The sequence below is a fragment of the Trichomonas vaginalis genome, chromosome VI, assembly GCF_026262505.1.
Source record: "Trichomonas vaginalis G3 chromosome VI, whole genome shotgun sequence".
NCBI lineage: Eukaryota > Parabasalia > Trichomonadida > Trichomonadidae > Trichomonas > Trichomonas vaginalis.
In genome coordinates this window covers 13,007,349-13,029,710 of record NC_067208.1, presented here as the reverse complement: position 1 = coordinate 13,029,710, position 22,362 = coordinate 13,007,349, and the positions used below count along the sequence as shown (strand labels likewise).

General features: G+C 34.2%; 9 protein-coding genes and 3 pseudogenes across 12 annotated transcripts, besides 3 other annotated features; 3 read left to right on the top strand and 9 right to left on the bottom strand.

Annotated features, from left to right (window-relative positions):
* Positions 1-7,302: part of a mobile genetic element that runs on past the window's edge.
* On the bottom strand, positions 3,504-3,802 carry TVAGG3_0856310 (uncharacterized protein; the record flags this gene model as incomplete). The annotated part of the gene is made up of 1 exon (XM_051249525.1): positions 3,504-3,802. A coding segment is annotated over one exon (299 nt), but the record flags the coding sequence as incomplete, so codon positions are not given.
* Positions 4,226-4,981, bottom strand: TVAGG3_0856300 (protein of unknown function, DUF4106 family; the record flags this gene model as incomplete). Its single annotated transcript, XM_051249524.1, has 1 exon — positions 4,226-4,981. The coding sequence occupies one exon, from the start codon at positions 4,979-4,981 to the stop codon at positions 4,226-4,228; it is 756 nt and encodes a 251-aa protein (XP_051084999.1).
* Positions 5,130-6,011, top strand: TVAGG3_0856290 (uncharacterized protein; the record flags this gene model as incomplete). The annotated part of the gene is made up of 1 exon (XM_051249523.1): positions 5,130-6,011. One exon carries the CDS (start codon positions 5,130-5,132, stop codon positions 6,009-6,011), a length of 882 nt encoding a protein of 293 aa, XP_051084998.1.
* On the top strand, positions 6,327-6,764 carry TVAGG3_0856280 (protein of unknown function, DUF4107 family; the record flags this gene model as incomplete). Its single annotated transcript, XM_001292542.2, has 1 exon — positions 6,327-6,764. The coding sequence occupies one exon, from the start codon at positions 6,327-6,329 to the stop codon at positions 6,762-6,764; it is 438 nt and encodes a 145-aa protein (XP_001292543.2).
* Positions 7,303-17,327: a mobile genetic element.
* TVAGG3_0856260 (organellar and viral DNA polymerase type B) lies at positions 7,340-7,917 on the bottom strand (the record flags this gene model as incomplete). The annotated part of the gene is made up of 1 exon (XM_001292541.2): positions 7,340-7,917. A coding segment is annotated over one exon (578 nt), but the record flags the coding sequence as incomplete, so codon positions are not given.
* Positions 8,290-9,237, bottom strand: TVAGG3_0856250 (integrase core domain containing protein family; the record flags this gene model as incomplete). The annotated part of the gene is made up of 1 exon (XM_051249522.1): positions 8,290-9,237. A coding segment is annotated over one exon (948 nt), but the record flags the coding sequence as incomplete, so codon positions are not given.
* On the bottom strand, positions 10,018-11,050 carry TVAGG3_0856240 (annotated as a pseudogene). Its single transcript has one exon. A coding segment is annotated over exon 1 (1,033 nt).
* TVAGG3_0856230 (uncharacterized protein) lies at positions 13,223-13,837 on the bottom strand (the record flags this gene model as incomplete). Its single annotated transcript, XM_051249521.1, has 1 exon — positions 13,223-13,837. One exon carries the CDS (start codon positions 13,835-13,837, stop codon positions 13,223-13,225), a length of 615 nt encoding a protein of 204 aa, XP_051084996.1.
* Positions 14,260-14,871, bottom strand: TVAGG3_0856220 (annotated as a pseudogene). The gene has a single exon. A coding segment is annotated over exon 1 (612 nt).
* On the top strand, positions 15,720-16,039 carry TVAGG3_0856210 (annotated as a pseudogene). Its single transcript has one exon. A coding segment is annotated over exon 1 (320 nt).
* Positions 17,321-22,025: a mobile genetic element.
* On the bottom strand, positions 19,296-20,849 carry TVAGG3_0856190 (keratin-associated protein family; the record flags this gene model as incomplete). Its single annotated transcript, XM_051249520.1, has 1 exon — positions 19,296-20,849. One exon carries the CDS (start codon positions 20,847-20,849, stop codon positions 19,296-19,298), a length of 1,554 nt encoding a protein of 517 aa, XP_051084995.1.
* TVAGG3_0856180 (uncharacterized protein) lies at positions 20,937-22,004 on the bottom strand (the record flags this gene model as incomplete). The annotated part of the gene is made up of 1 exon (XM_051249519.1): positions 20,937-22,004. A coding segment is annotated over one exon (1,068 nt), but the record flags the coding sequence as incomplete, so codon positions are not given.
* Positions 22,026-22,362: the final 337 nt, after the last annotated feature.

Below are 22,362 nucleotides of genomic sequence, written 5' to 3'. Positions count from 1 at the left end.
CAAGGTCAAAGTTCAGTATTATGTCATCGCTCTAACAGTAGTGAAGGATTCATGTGTATGGTTTTTGTCTGCTTTGTTGTCTAAAGAAGTTTGAAGTTCATTTATATCGGAGATATTGTGTTTATGAGATTTCAAAACTTTGTTCGTTGCGTCAAGTTCATTTTTGTCAGCTTTACTTTTAATAGCATCTTCAAAAGTTATTTTTGACTTAACTCTTAACATAAATCTTGGTTCAACTAATACACCGTTAACAAAGAAGTATGAAGCATAAATTTCAGCGTTATAACCAAATGTTTGTGGTGCTATACCTGTGTCATACTGTACAGTACAGTGTATGTCATAACCTTTAGCACGAATGAATTTATATCTTCTTTCATTAACATTTTTCGTCTTCACTTCTTCATCCTGTGTTAAATATCCATGATAGTCCGTTATAATCTGTTCATCTGAACTTATATAATGAACATGGTTCTTGTCCGCTTTACTATTTAATGTAGCTTGAAGTTCATTTATATCGGAGATATTGTGTTTATGAGATTTCAAAACTTTCTTCATTGCGTCAAGTTCATTTTTGTCCGCTTTACTATTTAATGTAGCTTGAAGTTCATTTATATCGGAGATATTGTGTTTATGTTCTTTATCTGCTTTTTCGGCTAATTTCTCTTCTATCTCATTTATTTCAAGTTCATGCCTACCACCACCTCCCGAAGAAGTATTTTTCTTCAGCTCTTGAAGAACGTCCACTTCGCCATCTTTGGTGTCAATAATGAGACTTTGAGTTAAAACCTTTCCTGTCTTAATGGATGTTTGTAAAACTTCTTCTTCACCGTGTTCGGGGTCATGGTCGTCATCATATCTTGTGAAATCAGAGATGTTGTCATACATTAAGCATATCTGTCTCAAAAGTTCTGCTATTTGAAACTGGAACGAAAGATATACAGAACTTTCATCATCTCCTAAAGTCAAGTCTGCTTTCTTAAGTATTTCTTGAATGTATGCAATGAGAACAGAGTACCTTGGAAAATATTCGAACAATATTTCATTAGCTGTTGGTTTTGGTGGTTCTTCTGGAGTTTCTGTTGTTTCAGTTCCTTCTGTAGTTTCTGTTGGAGTTTCTGCATCTCTTGACTTCAATGCTCTTGCTCTCAAAGACCTAAATGTTAGAGCACCAGGTTTTACAAAGGACTTTATAAATGCTTTAATAGTTCCTGGTAAGTTATTGTTAGCATTAAGTAAGTTCCTTATGCTTCCATCATGTACGTCCATAGCACTATGTAAAAAATCTATACTTTTCTTGTAGTCAGCAATAGACTGACTGTGATTTTTTAAAGATTTGTCAATACCTTTAAGCCAATCTTCATGCATGTCTGATACTGAGCCAAGAATATCATTTGCTTCCTTTAGTGTATTTTGTGCTTCTCGTAAAGTATCCAATCCCGTACGTGCATTGTTTGCTATACGTCTTACAGTATCTATTTGACTCCTTGTTTCTTGCATCCAACCAGATAAAGTTTTAATAGTATCCGAACCATTTGAAATGAAGTTCAAAGCATTTTTAACGTCATCTAAAGCTTCTTCACCAAGTACTGCCCATATCTTTCCGATTTGGTATTGAAGAACTCCATATGAAGCAGCTGTTAAACCAGTATTTATAAGGTCCCATATCCATGATTTAGCAGTTTTTCCATCCTTTCCATCCTTTCCATCCAAACCGTTTTCGCCTTGAGGTCCTTGATTCCTTGATTCCTTGTATTCCTTGTGGTCCTTGTCCAGTGTCACCCTTCTCTCCTTTCAGTTCATCTTTATGTTCGTTATAATATTCTAATGTCATAAGGTGTACATCATTACTGCTACCAGCAACGCCGAGAATTTGTTTCTCATTCATGACTAAATTCTTTAGGCATTTAATGTTGTCGTCAAATCGAAAGCTCTTTAACAATTCAATGAGAACATTCAGTACTTTCACTAATGAGGCATCTACTGTAGAATTTATATATTGCACCGTTCCATCATTTATGATAGGAACCTTTACTTATTGTAATGAATGGGTCATAAGTGTTAAAAGTATCGAAATCAATGACTTTTTTAGTTTTTCCATCGTCAATGACTAAATCATTGCCTTCAATGGTTAAAGTTGAGTTTTCGTTTACTAGTTCATGTGCTCTTCTTGCTTCATTTGTTTCATACGCATATGCAGCAATAGTCATATTTTAATAAGAATAAAATGTTGTTCTATTTGCAAAGTACAGACCCAAACGAATACGGGACAGTAAAGCTACAAACAAACTTAGGTCTTCAGAATGAGGCGCTTGCTTCAGAGTTGTTGACTTCAATACTATCGCTTTTGTCATAACAGATGAAACAGATTTCATGGAGATTGAAATAGATGGAAAGAAGCACGAAATAAGATTTCACAATAATGTAGAATATAAGATGGAAACATTAGCTGGAGTGTTAAATGCTCTCATAAATACTACAATAAACAAGGATAACGAAGAAAACTTAATGAATGTTAAACTTATTGCAGGAGTTTTGAAGTTCAGTTATGCGAAGGAGTTTAAGATACCAAGAATGAGTCATAGAGTACAACTTCTTTTGGGTGCATACCATATGACATTTCCTTTGAAAAGTGTTGACAAAACGATTGAGATGAAATCTGTTCCATATGTATGTTATGGTAATTGTTTATACATTGAGTCTAAAATAGCTAATGTCACAGGCATTTCAGGAGTTAATAGTAAAGGTTCAGTAGAATATAAATCCTTCTGTTATGAAGTAAATTCAATGTTCATTCCAAACGTTCCTGTCATAGCAACTCATTTAGGTAAATGGGTTCGCATTAGTCCTCATAATTTGAAAGACATGCAATTCAGACTTGTTGACTTTCAAGGAGCCTGTAGAACTGAAGGCACCAGTGCGAATGACTGTTGAAGTTGACTTTTTAGAAAATATTAAATGCAACAGCTTACAAGAGAACTCAGAGCTAAAAATATAAAGTATGAATGTTATGTATTAGGTCATGAACTTTGGTTGTTGCTGTTTGATGAAACAAATGAGTTAGTTATGTCAGTCAAGAGAACAGAAAAATATTGTGTTAGTGAAAACTGCACCAAGTCAATAAGATTAGGTTTGCATTATGAAGATGAGTTCGATACTGTTGAAGAAGTTTTGGATAGATATTACAAATTGCTTTAATTTACTAAAACATATTTCAAACAAAGTTATATAAGTAGAAGTTTTGTATATCGTTCGAATATTTATACTTAAACTCAACTCCTGTAGTTCCTGGTGTTTCAATGATGCGGATGTTACCTATTTTCATGAATAGTGGAGTTTGACCACAGCATTCGATTTCAGGGTCGAGATAGTCAATGACACATTGTTTCCCTGTTATTCGTGAGATAACATTTTCAAGGTCCTCCTTTGTTAGAATTATTTGGTTCTTGCTTATAAGATTTGTCAAAAGCTTCTTATCGTCTTTGAGTAAGATAGTTTGGTATAACTGAAGAAGGTAATGGTCTACGTTATCTGAAGGATTTGCTTGAACATTTGTGTAAGGGTTGTCGTTGGCTTCTCTTGAAAGAATTTGGTCCAGTGGTGGATACTCTAACTTAACATCTGATGTAGCGTTAGTGTTTGAAGCTGTGTTTAAATTCACCGACTTAAGTTCTGGTTCTTTTTCTTTCAAACACTCTGAACTATAGTTCTTTATGACAATATTGTTTGTCGTTCGTGAGTCAACATTTGATGTTGGTTCAATTGGAACATTAACGGCACCAGCTAAGATGGATTTGCTTCTCATTTCATATAGAATAAAAACCTTTTATATGTATGAAATGAACAATATACTCGACAAGGGTTTGAATGTAAAGCTAACGAATGAAAATATTGTTGAATTCACTGAGACAGGAGCTGTGTATAAAGATGTAGAACTACTGAACAAAAGAGCAAAAGGAAGAAGCAGGAATATGAACAAAGGGTGGAAGCCTATAAAAATTTATGTCAATGATGGCTCAGGAGGTTCAAACATAAAGTATGCAGAAAGTTATAGAGTTTATGCTCTCAAAGGTGAAAAGCCTTCATTTAAGAACAGCTATTCTAACACATATCCTCAAAAGTTAACGGATGGGGAAGTGGATGATATAAATGACAGCAAAAATATTAACAGAAATGGCGACAGAGATGCATGGAATTTGTTTACCATCAGTCAATTGAAGGTTAAACTTTAAAACAATGTTGGTCGTTCCCATGGAATATTTTTGACTTTAATGGTATTAGTCATGATATGAATCTCAAGGTATGAACGAGGAGAGATGAGAGACTTATATGCTTCCCAAATTTCTTCAAAAGGTAATGTTATACCTGACTGTTTCCAAATGAGTTCAATATCATAACGTGAGAAACCTTGAAAGATAACGAAGTCAGTTATGAGACGTTTTATGTTTAAAGCTAAAAACCTCCATGTTTGCATAAGTATTGCTACAGTTAAATGGTAATGTCTGACTTTAGTAATGATGTTAGCTAATGGTGAGTCTGGTTTTGAAACTAAACCTTTTCCGGCGAAGTCGTCGCAAACTAACAAAGTATTTGAAGGATATTTTTTGAAGGGGTATTTTGAAAGTTTTGATAGAATGTAGTTTGTAAGTCGTTTCATATCGTAAACTCCTGAGTATTGACGTAAGTGGTGTTTGTCAATAATTCTTTCCATCTCCTCAGAAGTCTTTTGCATTCCTGACTGTATGAACTCTACGATGGCATAATATTTCCTCTTACGTCGAATGTAACGTTGAAGAAATTCAATGAGTTCACTGTCTGGAACTTTAACGACAGAGGCTTGAACTTTTGACATAAATGTTTTCGCTGTTGAATCCATAGAGTCTGAAGTTGCTGATATAATGATTTGGTCATAGTAAGAGTCGTTTCCTAAACGTTCTGTTATGAGTATATGACGAATGAGGTTAAATGTCTTACCTGAACCCATCTTTCCACAATAGAAATACACACCATTTGAACAGAACTCATAATTTTTGCTGAAAGGAAGAATAAGAGAAGAGTTAAGTTTGTCTGTAGTTTCATTCATGTCTTCATCTACGTCATGTATTAAATGCTTCATTTTATCTCCATTAAAAATGCAAGTCAGAAATATTCAGAACATAGCACCGAGTCTAACTGACAAGAGTATAAAGATATACTATGAACACGTTATGATGAAACCAACCAAAATTCAAGAAAGTCAGTATACTTATGAATATCCAAGACACTGGGTAGAGTATGTAGGAGGTGAGAAAGCTATTGAAATCAGACAGGTTCGAAGTATTCCAGCAGGAAGAACAATATTATTGAAGAACTTTAATGTTTTGAGGTATAATGATGAAATAAAGAAGCAAGATAGTTTTCCTGTTGCTGTGTATGTGAACTTAGATACAGGAGATGACATGAAAGTTTTTAATACAAAGCTTCAAACGGTAGTGAGAGAACAACTGACTGCGGAAGGACATCCATTACCTTCAGAAGTTACCATAGCATATAATTTTGAAACAAACTCAATAGATTTTAAAGTCATCTCTGCAAAGAAGTCAGGATTTACATTTAATGAAGCAGATGTATATTCGAATGAAAACTTCAAAGCTATTGCATGGTTAGATAATGACGATTGTTTTAAGAAAATATTTAAATACAGTGACTCAACGATGTCAATAGATGACCTTCGTGGAATGTTACCATCGACGTTTACAGTAGAAGGTTCAGCAGGATTGCTTACAAGTTTTTCAATTGGTGGTATTTGGTCTCGTGAGAACATTGTTATAAAATCCAGTATAAGTGAATTTGCTGAAGAATCTATATTATGTCTTTCAAACTATATGTATTCGCCGCCGAAGCATTATAGTATAACAAACTTTGTCAGTAAGTTTAATATAAGACTTGTTGAACCTTCTTCAATGAAAGATGTTGTGCTACCCAAAGACGGAAAGGATGGACTCATTATTGAAATGATTTTAATTGCATATTAAATGAGCTTGTTCTTGAAGGTCATTCATGATGAAATAACTGTTGTAGAAGATGTTAGCAATTGTTCAGACATTTTGAAGCGAATAGATGAGATAAGAAAGAAGTTAGATAGACCGCAAAGCGGTGAGGGCGAAGCCCGTGAGAACGCTTATGTTTCATTGACTTTCTCCAGTAACGAGAACTTTTATGAGATAATATTGAAGAGAGATGATTTTAATATGGTGTAAATGGTAGCTTGGGCAGCTTTAGGCGCAATGGGAACAAAAGCATTAGCATTTGGAGCAAAAGCACTTGGAGCTTAGGACGCAGTAAATAAAATGAGTGGAGGAAGGGTTTCGAAGACATTAGATGCAAATAAAGGGAAGATTGGAGGCTGGGTTGCAAAGAAGTTAAGATTAAATAAAATAGGACTCATAAATAAAGCATCCAATTTGGTTGCGACTGAGTCAGAAAATGCTTTAGGAAAGGACGATGAGTTTGCAAAACACGCAAAAGACTTTAATGACCAGATGAAAGGTGAAACAATGCATTTAAATAGAGTCGATGGAACTAAAGAAAATGTTTCTTCTCCACCAGTAGTTCTTCCGTATGGTCCCTATGGAATGTATGGAAACCCTTACGAAAGACCATTTGACCCATTGACTGGTGGAAGTAACTGGTATCATTACGGACGAAGAAGAAAGACAGTTAAGCTGGAGACAGACGTGAAGAAAGCAACTAAAAAGAAACCAAGGAAGAGAGTTATAAAGCAATGAGAACGTTTATGTTATGAGAAATTTTTAACGTTAGTTTTATTTTTACTGAAAATTTTTATTTGGATGTAATGACAGAACAAAAGCAACTCATACAAATCGAAAAATATAACAAACATACATTTAAACATTTATTCTTCCTTCCTGAGCATAACATGTTCTTTACACTTCATCCTAGACCAGTTGACTTTTCATTGACTGTTTATAAAGATTGTCATGGTAGTTTTATAAAAACTTATGATGATGAAGGTAAGTTAACAAGACTATGCATTTCAAAACTTGAGAAACTTTATGACTTCAAGTATGACTACAATAGAGTTAACACTGACGATGAAGATATAGAAGAAAATTTATGAGAACGTTTATTTTTTCATTAATGAGTTCGTTAGTGAGGTGAAATGGTTGGCGGCTTTGTAAATATTTAAGGTTAAGTTAGTTTTGCGTTCGTGTTGTATAATGTACGTTAGTGGTTTTGTAAAGTGTCAAATTCACAAGTATTGGGTAAGGTGGAACGCAGTGCCACCATACCCAAGACTGGTGTACTAACTACAACTAAGGCGTCAATGGTTTTCTTTAACTCAAAAGCTGCTGGTTTTATCTGTTCATTCCATACTTTACCTCTTCTATCTTTATCTCTTATCTGCCATACACACTCTGCAATTAATGAAACAAAGTTGTCGTATGTCTTAAATTCTTCGGATTTGTAAAGGTCAGAAATATTTTTATAAACCATGTCGCAATCTTTATCCATAACTTTATGGTTGCAATGATATCCTAGAAACTCATAGTTTACCTTTCGTATGAACTTCTTTATTTCTACTGAGTCAGTTGCTTTGACTTCAATTTCGTCAAATTCGGGAATGGTTAGTTTTTGTTGCTGAATTTCAGGTAGTTTAGGTAAATGGTCGATGAGGTCCTGCATGTCATAAAGATATTCTTCATTTTCTTCATCCTGTGCGGTACAGTCTAAATTACTTGTTAACAGTTCTTGCTTTATCTTCTGGATTTTGGTTTCGAAAGTATATGAAGAAGGAATGAAGTTTTTCATTTCTACTAACATTGACGTAGGATTCATGACTAGTGAGTTTGGTGCTGTTGTGGACAGAGTCCTGCCGTTCGCGGCTTGAATTGTTGTTGTGCCGATTGTTGAAATCATATCTTTACATACAAAATAAAAAAATAAATAAAAATAAAACTAACTTTATTTTTTCTATCTTAAGGAAATTCATGAAAATTCATGAGGGTGAAAAAAGAGGTGAAAAAACGGGTGAGATCTCACCTCTTCACCTAAAATATATTTTTGGTGTAAATTTATGACAAAAATAAATGGTGCCATTAATGATATCATGACTGTTCTCATTCATGTCTGATTTACATCTAATGAAAAAGTTTAGAAGAATTTTTTTATTCTTTCTGGCATATTTTTGTCTTTCCAGTACTCCCGCTCTAATGGTCCCAGATGTGTTGTCTTTGACTCTCTCAAGTTCTTAGATGGTATAACATCTTCAACGCCTCCTTCATATCTTACTTTATAAGTGTCATCGTTTATGTTATAGCCAAGTATTTCAATAACCACTCCTCGCTTTGCTTCGTCAATGGTTTCAGCAAGTTTGCCATTACTACTTTCGACTAATTTATGTCGAGGATAAAACGCAATAGAGTCGTCAGCAGCTTTTATAAGATATCCATTACCTTGCGTAGAGTCTACGATATAATAGTTTCTACTTAACCTTAAACGTTTCTTTGTCAACGGTTTGTCGTCAAGAACTACACGAACTTTTGTACCAGGAATGAGGGTAAATTGTGTTGAATTTCTGATATTTTGTGTTTGGCTTCGTTTCTTTTGTATATACTTTTCTTCTTGTTGTTGTGTCATTGAATTTGGTGTATGTCCTGTTGTAGAATGTGTTGAGGAATTATATACTTCGAGAAAATGTTTCATTGTTTCTTCGGTAAAGTCTCGCTCTTGGTTTAAATCTCTGAGCGTTCTTATGAAGCGGTTTATGATGCCGAGTATGTTATGGTTATGGTCTTCAGTAGTGTAGTGAGTTATGTTATGCTTAATGAGAAAATCTGTGATTTCATTGCTGAGGTATGCACTGTCTTGGTCTGATGTTAAAGTACTTGGGCTATTTTCTGCTACAAACTTTTGTAAAACTCTTAACACTTCACGAGTTCCTTTATTTTTCATTGGATATGCATATGCTTTACGAGTGTTAACATTAATGAAGATGAGGAATGGTTTATGTCCTCCTTTTCTGCTTTGAATGAGAGTGTCAAATTGGTATGCGTCAGGAGTGCTGGAGTAAATTGGTAAAAAGTAGTCGTAAGGGTTTATTTTTGTTTGATGTACAACATTTTTGTCAAAGAACCTTTTCACTTCAGCTCTGTTAGTAAATCCCCAACTCTTTGCAGCTTCATTGAACTTCTTAAATGACCTCCATGGATGTTGTTCGAATACTTCTTTCAAGCTCATTTATGTAAAGTTAAAGATTTTATTCAAGGCTCAAGCGCGTTCATTGAACTCTATACCATGCGAATATAGTCATAAATGGTGGCATATAATCTGCACCCGAGCCTGTTGGATTTGTTGTGAAAGTGTGTGAATGATTTCCTGTGGTTCCACAGAAAATACCTGCGCTTGAATCTACTGGGTCACTTGAAATATCATATCTATTCATTCCCTGTCTATCCGAACCTGCTGCAAGATTTGTATAACCTCTTTTTGTTATTGAATGTGAATGACTACCTGTTGTGTTTGTAGTTCCTGTATGAGTGTGCGCATGTAAGTTTGCTTCTTTAATTTTCTTTGAGCCTTCTGTTTGCTTTGAAGAGTTAGCACAGTATAAGAATTTGTCTACAATCTGCTGCCACGTACCAAAACCCAGAACTGTTGCTGGATTTGTTGAGTTCATTGACGTATAAATAGAGCCTATAGGATATAATGTTTGAAGTATTTCAGTCTTTAATGTTTGAAGCTCTGTTTTGTCTGCTTTCTTATCTAACATTGCTGGTAGTTCATATGCTTCAAAGTTTCTGGCATGACCTTCGATATTCCTGCAACTGTTATCTAAATTGTTAAGAGTATCTTTTACGCTTGTACTCGGATTCTCTAAAGGTGCACTTGAACCCAAATCATAGTTCAATATTATGTCGTCTGCTCTAACAGTAGTGAAGGATTTATGTGTATGTTCTTTGTCAGCTTTACTGTCTAACATTGCTGGTAGTTCATGTGTTTCAAAGTTTCTGACATGACCTTCGATATTCATACATTTACTATTTAAGGAGTTTAGTGTATCTTTTACGCTTGTACTTGGATTCTCTAAAGGTGCACTTGAACCAAGGGTATAGTTCAATATTATGTCGTCTGCTCTAACAGTAGTGAAGGATTCATGTGTATGGTTCTTGTCAGCTTTACTATTTAATGTAGCTTGAAGTTCATTTATATCGGAGATGTTGTGTTTATGAGATTTCAAAACTTTGTTCATTGCTTCGAGTTCAACTTTGTCAGCTTTACTTTTAATAGCATCTTCAAACGTTATTATTGACTTAACTCTCAAAGTAAATCTTGGTTCAACTAATACACCGTTAACATTGAAAGTAGAGGCATAAATTTCACCGGTATAACCAAATGCTTCTGGTGCTTTAGCTACATCATACTGTACAGTACAGCTTATGTCATAACCTTTAGCACGAATGTATTTATATCTTCTTTCATTAACATTTTTGTCTTCGCTTCATCACTTCGTGTTAAATATCCATGGAGTCCGTTATAATCTGTTCGTCTGAAGTTATATAATGAACGTGGTTCTTGACTTTATCACTCAGAGCTAAAAGCTCATTTTTGTCTGCTTTTTCGGCTAATTTCTCATTAACATCATTCACTTCTAATTCAACTCTTCCGCCAGAACTCTTATTATCATTAATCTTTTTCATTAATTCGGTAATTACGTCATAAAGACTATATTCTGTTTTTCGGTTTTGTAAATAATGAGTCAAAATTTCTTTCATCATTACATCGCTGACATTAATGATATCACCAATTCCTTTTTCATTTATTCTCTTCATTAATTCTGCAATAATGACGAATATATAATCTGTTAATTATTCTCTTCATCGAGGGTTATAGAATGTTTTGAAATTGAATCATTAACTCCTCTAAATAAAATAATAACTTCAGGATACACGTTTTTAATGTCTCGAATAACCCGACCAGTATCCTGTTGTTCATGTTCTTCGTTCCCGTCGTTACGTGGTTTTATATCTCTAACCATCATCAACGCAGCCATAACCGGAGGGTTTGTTGCTATCTGTTCGAAAATCCGTCCGTTATGTACGGTATATCTAAATAATTTCTTTGTGTTTGTTAAAAACATTTGAAACAAGTCTTTTAAAACCATCTACAAAATTTCCTGTTTCACCTAATGTTCTTGCAGCATTTACAAGCTCACCCATTCCCGCTTTTGACCCCAAAAAACGTCCATATTGCATTTATTTCACTCTGTATAGTTGTCCATTCAGCGAAACTAACACCGCATTCGCTAAGCTGAAAATGAAATTCAGTGGATCGAACTTAATTCCACCTTCTTTTTCAATTTCAACGAACTCACTAACATGAGATTTTAAGTATTCTTTCGTTAAAATTGTTTTCCCCGATGTTATGTCATTAACGAAACTATCACGTCAAAAGTTAACGAATTCAATTTCGTCGTTGATGCTTTTATTTCATACACCGCTTTATCGATAGTTTTTGGCTCACCTTCTTTAGAAGCATATGAAACATTAATGAATGAATTATATGTATTCGTGAATGAGTTAAAATCAATGATTTTCATTAATGACGCCTTTAATGATTCATTTACTGTCGAATCCCTTAAAGTAATTAATGAACTGTCATTTATGAAAGGTACACTGCAAACCGTCGAGTTTGGATCAAATGCTGTAGTTGGTGCAGGAATATTAATGATATAAGTCATTAAATCATTAAGTGACGTAAATAATGTTGTCGTTTTTGATTTAATTTCTTTAGCATCTGTTATATATGGTAATTTTATTTCTGTAGTTTCTGAATTAAAGATATTCGCTAAAATGTTTTGTAAACTGTTTTGAACAGCTGTGTAAACCGTTGAATCCGGAACTCTTACGATTTCACCGTCCTTAATAAAAGGCATTGCACATGGTGTAGTGCTTGGGTCAAATCTTTTTGGGTTATGATTCAACATATATTCTAATGCTTCATAAACAGACCTATATACGGTTGTATTATCTTTTTCAATAATTTCACCGTCCTTTATAAACGGCATAGTACATGGAGTTAAAATAGGGTCAAACTTTTCATAGTCCTTCCATGTTATGTATTTCTCAGTATTTCATCAGTGATAACAATATATTTGTCAGTAAGTGTGAGAGAGTATTGACCAAAATATAAACGTTTAGCTCTGTCAGCTTCATACGCATATGCAGCTATACTCATATTTTAATAAGAATAAAATGTTGTTCTATTTGCAAAGTACAGACCCAAACGAATACGGGACAGTAAAGCTACAAACAAACTTAGGTCTACAGAATGAGGCGCTTGCATTCAGAATGGTTGACTTCAATACTATCGCTTCATTCGTTATAACAGATGAAACAGATTTCATGGAGATTGAAATAGATGGAAAGAAGCACGAAATAAGATTTCACAATAATGTAGAATATAAGATGGAAACATTAGCTGGAGTGTTAAATGCTCTCATAAATACTACAATAAACAAGGATAACGAAGAAAACTTAATGAATGTTAAACTTATTGCAGGAGTTTTGAAGTTCAGTTATGTGAAGGAGTTTAAGATACCAAGAATGAGTCATAGAGTACAACTTCTTTTGGGTGCATACCATATGACATTTCTTTGAAAAGTGTTGACAAAACGATTGAGATGAAAATCTGTTCCATATGTATGTTATGGTAATTGTTTATACATTGAGTCTAAAATAGCTAATGTCACAGGCATTTCAGGAGTTAATAGTAAAGGTTCAGTAGAATATAAATCCTTCTGTTATGAAGTAAATTCAATGTTATTCCAACGTTCCTGTCATAGCAACTCATTTAGGTAAATGGGTTCGCATTAGTCCTCATAATTTGAAAGACATGCAATTCAGACTTGTTGACTTTCAAGGAGAGCCTGTAGAACTGAAGGCACCAGTGCGAATGACTGTTGAAGTTGACTTTTTAGAAAATATTAAATGCAACAGCTTACAAGAGAACTCAGAGCTAAAAATATAAAGTATGAATGTTATGTATTAGGTCATGAACTTTGGTTGTTGCTGTTTGATGAAACAAATGAGTTAGTTATGTCAGTCAAGAGAACAGAAAAATATTGTGTTAGTGAAAACTGCACCAAGTCAATAAGATTAGGTTTGCATTATGAAGATGAGTTCGATACTGTTGAAGAAGTTTTGGATAGATATTACAAATTGCTTTAATTTACTAAAACATATTTCAAACAAAGTTTATATTCTGTTGAAAGTTTTGTATATTCATTCGAATATTTATACTTAAACTCAACTCCTGTAGTTCCTGGTGTTTCAATGATGCGGATGTTACCTATTTTCATGAATAGTGGAGTTTGACCACAGCATTCGATTTCAGGGTCGAGATAGTCAATGACACATTGTTTCCCTGTTATTCGTGAGATAACATTTTCAAGGTCCTCCTTTGTTAGAATTATTTGGTTCTTGCTTATAAGATTTGTCAAAAGCTTCTTATCGTCTTTGAGTAAGATAGTTTGGTATAACTGAAGAAGGTAATGGTCTACGTTATCTGAAGGATTTGCTTGAACATTTGTGTAAGGGTTGTCGTTGGCTTCTCTTGAAAGAATTTGGTCCAGTGGTGGATACTCTAACTTAACATCTGATGTAGCGTTAGTGTTTGAAGCTGTGTTTAAATTCACCGACTTAAGTTCTGGTTCTTTTTCTTTCAAACACTCTGAACTATAGTTCTTTATGACAATATTGTTTGTCGTTCGTGAGTCAACATTTGATGTTGGTTCAATTGGAACATTAACGGCACCAGCTAAGATGGATTTGCTTCTCATTTCATATAGAATAAAAACCTTTTATATGTATGAAATGAACAATATACTCGACAAGGGTTTGAATGTAAAGCTAACGAATGAAAATATTGTTGAATTCACTGAGACAGGAGCTGTGTATAAAGATGTAGAACTACTGAACAAAAGAGCAAAAGGAAGAAGCAGGAATATGAACAAAGGGTGGAAGCCTATAAAAATTTATGTCAATGATGGCTCAGGAGGTTCAAACATAAAGTATGCAGAAAGTTATAGAGTTTATGCTCTCAAAGGTGAAAAGCCTTCATTTAAGAACAGCTATTCTAACACATATCCTCAAAAGTTAACGGATGGGGAAGTGGATGATATAAATGACAGCAAAAATATTAACAGAAATGGCGACAGAGATGCATGGAATTTGTTTACATCAGTCAATTGAAGGTTAAACTTTAAAACAATGTTGGTCGTTCCCATGGAATATTTTTGACTTTAATGGTATTAGTCATGATATGAATCTCAAGGTATGAACGAGGAGAGATGAGAGACTTATATGCTTCCCAAATTTCTTCAAAAGGTAATGTTATACCTGACTGTTTCCAAATGAGTTCAATATCATAACGTGAGAAACCTTGAAAGATAACGAAGTCAGTTATGAGACGTTTTATGTTTAAAGCTAAAACCTCCATGTTTGCATAAGTATTGCTACAGTTAAATGGTAATGTCTGACTTTAGTAATGATGTTAGCTAATGGTGAGTCTGGTTTTGAAACTAAACCTTTTCCGGCGAAGTCGTCGCAAAACTAACAAAGTATTTGAAGGATATTTTTTGAAGGGGTATTTTGAAAGTTTTGATAGAATGTAGTTTGTAAGTCGTTTCATATCGTAAACTCCTGAGTATTGACGTAAGTGGTGTTTGTCAATAATTCTTTCCATCTCCTCAGAAGTCTTTTGCATTCCTGACTGTATGAACTCTACGATGGCATAATATTTCCTCTTACGTCGAATGTAACGTTGAAGAAATTCAATGAGTTCACTGTCTGGAACTTTAACGACAGAGGCTTGAACTTTTGACATAAATGTTTTCGCTGTTGAATCCATAGAGTCTGAAGTTGCTGATATAATGATTTGGTCATAGTAAGAGTCGTTTCCTAAACGTTCTGTTATGAGTATATGACGAATGAGGTTAAATGTCTTACCTGAACCCATCTTTCCACAATAGAATACACACCATTTGAACAGAACTCATAATTTTTGCTGAAAGGAAGAATAAGAGAAGAGTTAAGTTTGTCTGTAGTTTCATTCATGTCTTCATCTACGTCATGTATTAAATGCTTCATTTATCTCCATTAAAAATGCAAGTCAGAAATATTCAGAACATAGCACCGAGTCTAACTGACAAGAGTATAAAGATATACTATGAACACGTTATGATGAAACCAACCAAAATTCAAGAAAGTCAGTATACTTATGAATATCCAAGACACTGGTAGAGTATGTAGGAGGTGAGAAAGCTATTGAAATCAGACAGGTTCGAAGTATTCCAGCAGGAAGAACAATATTATTGAAGAACTTTAATGTTTTGAGGTATAATGATGAAATAAAGAAGCAAGATAGTTTTCCTGTTGCTGTGTATGTGAACTTAGATACAGGAGATGACATGAAAGTTTTTAATACAAAGCTTCAAACGGTAGTGAGAGAACAACTGACTGCGGAAGGACATCCATTACCTTCAGAAGTTACCATAGCATATAATTGAAACAAACTCAATAGATTTTAAAGTCATCTCTGCAAAGAAGTCAGGATTTACATTTAATGAAGCAGATGTATATTCGAATGAAAACTTCAAAGCTATTGCATGGTTAGATAATGACGATTGTTTTAAGAAAATATTTAAATACAGTGACTCAACGATGTCAATAGATGACCTTCGTGGAATGTTACCATCGACGTTTACAGTAGAAGGTTCAGCAGGATTGCTTACAAGTTTTTCAATTGGTGGTATTTGTCTCGTGAGAACATTGTTATAAAATCCAGTATAAGTGAATTTGCTGAAGAATCTATATTATGTCTTTCAAACTATATGTATTCGCCGCCGAAGCATTATAGTATAACAAACTTTGTCAGTAAGTTTAATATAAGACTTGTTGAACCTTCTTCAATGAAAGATGTTGTGCTACCCAAAGACGGAAAGGATGGACTCATTATTGAAATGATTTTAATTGCATATTAAATGAGCTTGTTTCTTGAAGGTCATTCATGATGAAATAACTGTTGTAGAAGATGTTAGCAATTGTTCAGACATTTTGAAGCGAATAGATGAGATAAGAAAGAAGTTAGATAGACCGCAAAGCGGTGAGGGCGAAGCCCGTGAGAACGCTTATGTTTCATTGACTTTCTCCAGTAACGAGAACTTTTATGAGATAATATTGAAGAGAGATGATTTTAATATGGTGTAAATGGTAGCTTGGGCAGCTTTAGGCGCAATGGAACAAAAGCATTAGCATTTGGAGCAAAGCACTTGGAGCTTAGGACGAGTAAATAAAATGAGTGGAGGAAGGTTTCGAAGACATTAGATGCAAATAAAGGGAAGATTGGAGGCTGGGTTGCAAAGAAGTTAAGATTAAATAATAGGACTCATAAATAAAGCATCCAATTTGGTTGCGACTGAGTCAGAAAATGCTTTAGGAAAGGACGATGAGTTTGCAAAACACGCAAAAGACTTTAATGACCAGATGAAAGGTGAAACAATGCATTTAAATAGAGTCGATGGAACTAAAGAAAATGTTTCTTCTCCCCAGTAGTTCTTCCGTATGGTCCCTATGGAATGTATGGAAACCCTTACGAAAGACATTTGACCTTGACTGGTGGAAGTAACTGGTATCATTACGACGAAGAAGAAAGACAGTTAAGCTGGAGACAGACGTGAAGAAGCAACTAAAAAGAAACCAAGGAAGAGAGTTATAAAGCAATGAGAACGTTTATGTTATGAGAAATTTTTAACGTTAGTTTTATTTTTACTGAAAATTTTTATTTGGATGTAATGACAGAACAAAAGCAACTCATACAAATCGAAAAATATAACAAACATACATTTAAACATTTATTCTTCCTTCCTGAGCATAACATGTTCTTTACACTTCATCCTAGACCAGTTGACTTTTCATTGACTGTTTATAAAGATTGTCATGGTAGTTTTATAAAAAACTTATGATGATGAAGGTAAGTTAACAAGACTATGCATTTCAAAACTTGAGAAACTTTATGACTTCAAGTATGACTACAATAGAGTTAACACTGACGATGAAGATATAGAAGAAAATTTATGAGAACGTTTATTTTTTCATTAATGAGTTCGTTAGTGAGGTGAAATGGTTGGCGGCTTTGTAAATATTTAAGGTTAAGTTAGTTTTGCGTTCGTGTTGTATAATGTACGTTAGTGGTTTTGTAAAGTGTCAAATTCACAAGTATTGGGTAAGGTGGAACGCAGTGCCACCATACCCAAGACTGGTGTACTAACTACAACTAAGGCGTCAATGGTTTTCTTTAACTCAAAAGCTGCTGGTTTTATCTGTTCATTCCATACTTTACCTCTTCTATCTTTATCTCTTATCTGCCATACACACTCTGCAATTAATGAAACAAAGTTGTCGTATGTCTTAAATTCTTCGGATTTGTAAAGGTCAGAAATATTTTTATAAACCATGTCGCAATCTTTATCCATAACTTTATGGTTGCAATGATATCCTAGAAACTCATAGTTTACCTTTCGTATGAACTTCTTTATTTCTACTGAGTCAGTTGCTTTGACTTCAATTTCGTCAAATTCGGGAATGGTTAGTTTTTGTTGCTGAATTTCAGGTAGTTTAGGTAAATGGTCGATGAGGTCCTGCATGTCATAAAGATATTCTTCATTTTCTTCATCCTGTGCGGTACAGTCTAAATTACTTGTTAACAGTTCTTGCTTTATCTTCTGGATTTTGGTTTCGAAAGTATATGAAGAAGGAATGAAGTTTTTCATTTCTACTAACATTGACGTAGGATTCATGACTAGTGAGTTTGGTGCTGTTGTGGACAGAGTCCTGCCGTTCGCGGCTTGAATTGTTGTTGTGCCGATTGTTGAAATCATATCTTTACATACAAAATAAAAAAATAAATAAAAATAAAACTAACTTTATTTTTTCTATCTTAAGGAAATTCATGAAAATTCATGAGGGTGAAAAAAGAGGTGAAAAAACGGGTGAGATCTCACCTCTTCACCTAAAATATATTTTTGGTGTAAATTTATGACAAAAATAAATGGTGCCATTAATGATATCATGACTGTTCTCATTCATGTCTGATTTACATCTAATGAAAAAGTTTAGAAGAATTTTTTTATTCTTTCTGGCATATTTTTGTCTTTCCAGTACTCCCGCTCTAATGGTCCCAGATGTGTTGTCTTTGACTCTCTCAAGTTCTTAGATGGTATAACATCTTCAACGCCTCCTTCATATCTTACTTTATAAGTGTCATCGTTTATGTTATAGCCAAGTATTTCAATAACCACTCCTCGCTTTGCTTCGTCAATGGTTTCAGCAAGTTTGCCATTACTACTTTCGACTAATTTATGTCGAGGATAAAACGCAATAGAGTCGTCAGCAGCTTTTATAAGATATCCATTACCTTGCGTAGAGTCTACGATATAATAGTTTCTACTTAACCTTAAACGTTTCTTTGTCAACGGTTTGTCGTCAAGAACTACACGAACTTTTGTACCAGGAATGAGGGTAAATTGTGTTGAATTTCTGATATTTTGTGTTTGGCTTCGTTTCTTTTGTATATACTTTTCTTCTTGTTGTTGTGTCATTGAATTTGGTGTATGTCCTGTTGTAGAATGTGTTGAGGAATTATATACTTCGAGAAAATGTTTCATTGTTTCTTCGGTAAAGTCTCGCTCTTGGTTTAAATCTCTGAGCGTTCTTATGAAGCGGTTTATGATGCCGAGTATGTTATGGTTATGGTCTTCAGTAGTGTAGTGAGTTATGTTATGCTTAATGAGAAAATCTGTGATTTCATTGCTGAGGTATGCACTGTCTTGGTCTGATGTTAAAGTACTTGGGCTATTTTCTGCTACAAACTTTTGTAAAACTCTTAACACTTCACGAGTTCCTTTATTTTTCATTGGATATGCATATGCTTTACGAGTGTTAACATTAATGAAGATGAGGAATGGTTTATGTCCTCCTTTTCTGCTTTGAATGAGAGTGTCAAATTGGTATGCGTCAGGAGTGCTGGAGTAAATTGGTAAAAAGTAGTCGTAAGGGTTTATTTTTGTTTGATGTACAACATTTTTGTCAAAGAACCTTTTCACTTCAGCTCTGTTAGTAAATCCCCAACTCTTTGCAGCTTCATTGAACTTCTTAAATGACCTCCATGGATGTTGTTCGAATACTTCTTTCAAGCTCATTTATGTAAAGTTAAAGATTTTATTCAAGGCTCAAGCGCGTTCATTGAACTCTATACCATGCGAATATAGTCATAAATGGTGGCATATAATCTGCACCCGAGCCTGTTGGATTTGTTGTGAAAGTGTGTGAATGATTTCCTGTGGTTCCACAGAAAATACCTGCGCTTGAATCTACTGGGTCACTTGAAATATCATATCTATTCATTCCCTGTCTATCCGAACCTGCTGCAAGATTTGTATAACCTCTTTTTGTTATTGAATGTGAATGACTACCTGTTGTGTTTGTAGTTCCTGTATGAGTGTGCGCATGTAAGTTTGCTTCTTTAATTTTCTTTGAGCCTTCTGTTTGCTTTGAAGAGTTAGCACAGTATAAGAATTTGTCTACAATCTGCTGCCACGTACCAAAACCCAGAACTGTTGCTGGATTTGTTGAGTTCATTGACGTATAAATAGAGCCTATAGGATATAATGTTTGAAGTATTTCAGTCTTTAATGTTTGAAGCTCTGTTTTGTCTGCTTTCTTATCTAACATTGCTGGTAGTTCATATGCTTCAAAGTTTCTGGCATGACCTTCGATATTCCTGCAACTGTTATCTAAATTGTTAAGAGTATCTTTTACGCTTGTACTCGGATTCTCTAAAGGTGCACTTGAACCCAAATCATAGTTCAATATTATGTCGTCTGCTCTAACAGTAGTGAAGGATTTATGTGTATGTTCTTTGTCAGCTTTACTGTCTAACATTGCTGGTAGTTCATGTGTTTCAAAGTTTCTGACATGACCTTCGATATTCATACATTTACTATTTAAGGAGTTTAGTGTATCTTTTACGCTTGTACTTGGATTCTCTAAAGGTGCACTTGAACCAAGGGTATAGTTCAATATTATGTCGTCTGCTCTAACAGTAGTGAAGGATTCATGTGTATGGTTCTTGTCAGCTTTACTATTTAATGTAGCTTGAAGTTCATTTATATCGGAGATGTTGTGTTTATGAGATTTCAAAACTTTGTTCATTGCTTCGAGTTCAACTTTGTCAGCTTTACTTTTAATAGCATCTTCAAACGTTATTATTGACTTAACTCTCAAAGTAAATCTTGGTTCAACTAATACACCGTTAACATTGAAAGTAGAGGCATAAATTTCACCGGTATAACCAAATGCTTCTGGTGCTTTAGCTACATCATACTGTACAGTACAGCTTATGTCATAACCTTTAGCACGAATGTATTTATATCTTCTTTCATTAACATTTTTTGTCTTCGCTTCATCACTTCGTGTTAAATATCCATGGTAGTCCGTTATAATCTGTTCGTCTGAAGTTATATAATGAACGTGGTTCTTGACTTTATCACTCAGAGCTAAAAGCTCATTTTTGTCTGCTTTTTCGGCTAATTTCTCATTAACATCATTCACTTCTAATTCAACTCTTCCGCCAGAACTCTTATTATCATTAATCTTTTTCATTAATTCGGTAATTACGTCATAAAGACTATATTCTGTTTTCGGTTTTGTAAATAATGAGTCAAAATTTCTTTTCATCATTACATCGCTGACATTAATGATATCACCAATTCCTTTTTCATTTATTCTCTTCATTAATTCTGCAATAATGACGAATATATAATCTGTTAATTTATTCTCTTCATCGAGGGTTATAGAATGTTTTGAAATTGAATCATTAACTCCTCTAAATAAATCAATAACTTCAGGATACACGTTTTTAATGTCTCGAATAACCCGACCAGTATCCTGTTGTTCATGTTCTTCGTTCCCGTCGTTACGTGGTTTTATATCTCTAACCATCATCAACGCAGCCATAACCGGAGGGTTTGTTGCTATCTGTTCGAAAATCCGTCCGTTATGTACGGTATATCTAAATAATTTCTTTGTGTTTGTTAAAACATTTGAAACAAGTCTTTTAAAACCATCTACAAAATTTCCTGTTTCACCTAATGTTCTTGCAGCATTTACAAGCTCACCCATTCCCGCTTTTGACCCCAAAAACGTCCATATTGCATTTATTTCACTCTGTATAGTTGTCCATTCAGCGAAACTAACACCCGCATTCGCTAAGCTGAAAATGAAATTCAGTGGATCGAACTTAATTCCACCTTCTTTTTCAATTTCAACGAACTCACTAACATGAGATTTTAAGTATTCTTTCGTTAAAATTGTTTTCCCCGATGTTATGTCATTAACGAAACTATCACCGTCAAAAGTTAACGAATTCAATTTCGTCGTTGATGCTTTTATTTCATACACCGCTTTATCGATAGTTTTTGGCTCACCTTCTTTAGAAGCATATGAAACATTAATGAATGAATTATATGTATTCGTGAATGAGTTAAAATCAATGATTTTCATTAATGACGCCTTTAATGATTCATTTACTGTCGAATCCCTTAAAGTAATTAATGAACTGTCATTTATGAAAGGTACACTGCAAACCGTCGAGTTTGGATCAAATGCTGTAGTTGGTGCAGGAATATTAATGATATAAGTCATTAAATCATTAAGTGACGTAAATAATGTTGTCGTTTTTGATTTAATTTCTTTAGCATCTGTTATATATGGTAATTTTATTTCTGTAGTTTCTGAATTAAAGATATTCGCTAAAATGTTTTGTAAACTGTTTTGAACAGCTGTGTAAACCGTTGAATCCGGAACTCTTACGATTTCACCGTCCTTAATAAAAGGCATTGCACATGGTGTAGTGCTTGGGTCAAATCTTTTTGGGTTATGATTCAACATATATTCTAATGCTTCAATTAAAACAGACTGCAAACGGTTACCAAAGCCTATGTTATAAAGTCATGACGCAGGAAAGTTTCGAATTGGAAAGATGGCAACTGCTGAAATATTGGATTACAAGAACACACTTCAACAACAAATAGCTCCAAGAACACCAAAATGCAACACAATGAACAACAAAGTCAAGAATAAAGATAATAATATACTTTTTATTTTTATAAAAACTGTACGCTTCACGTATGGATGTTTCTGAGATAATATATCTGATCTGGATTCACAGCCATTTCAGATTGAGTATAGCCTTGCTCATGTTATTGATACGTACATTATACAGCAGATAGAATGCACATCCTCTCCC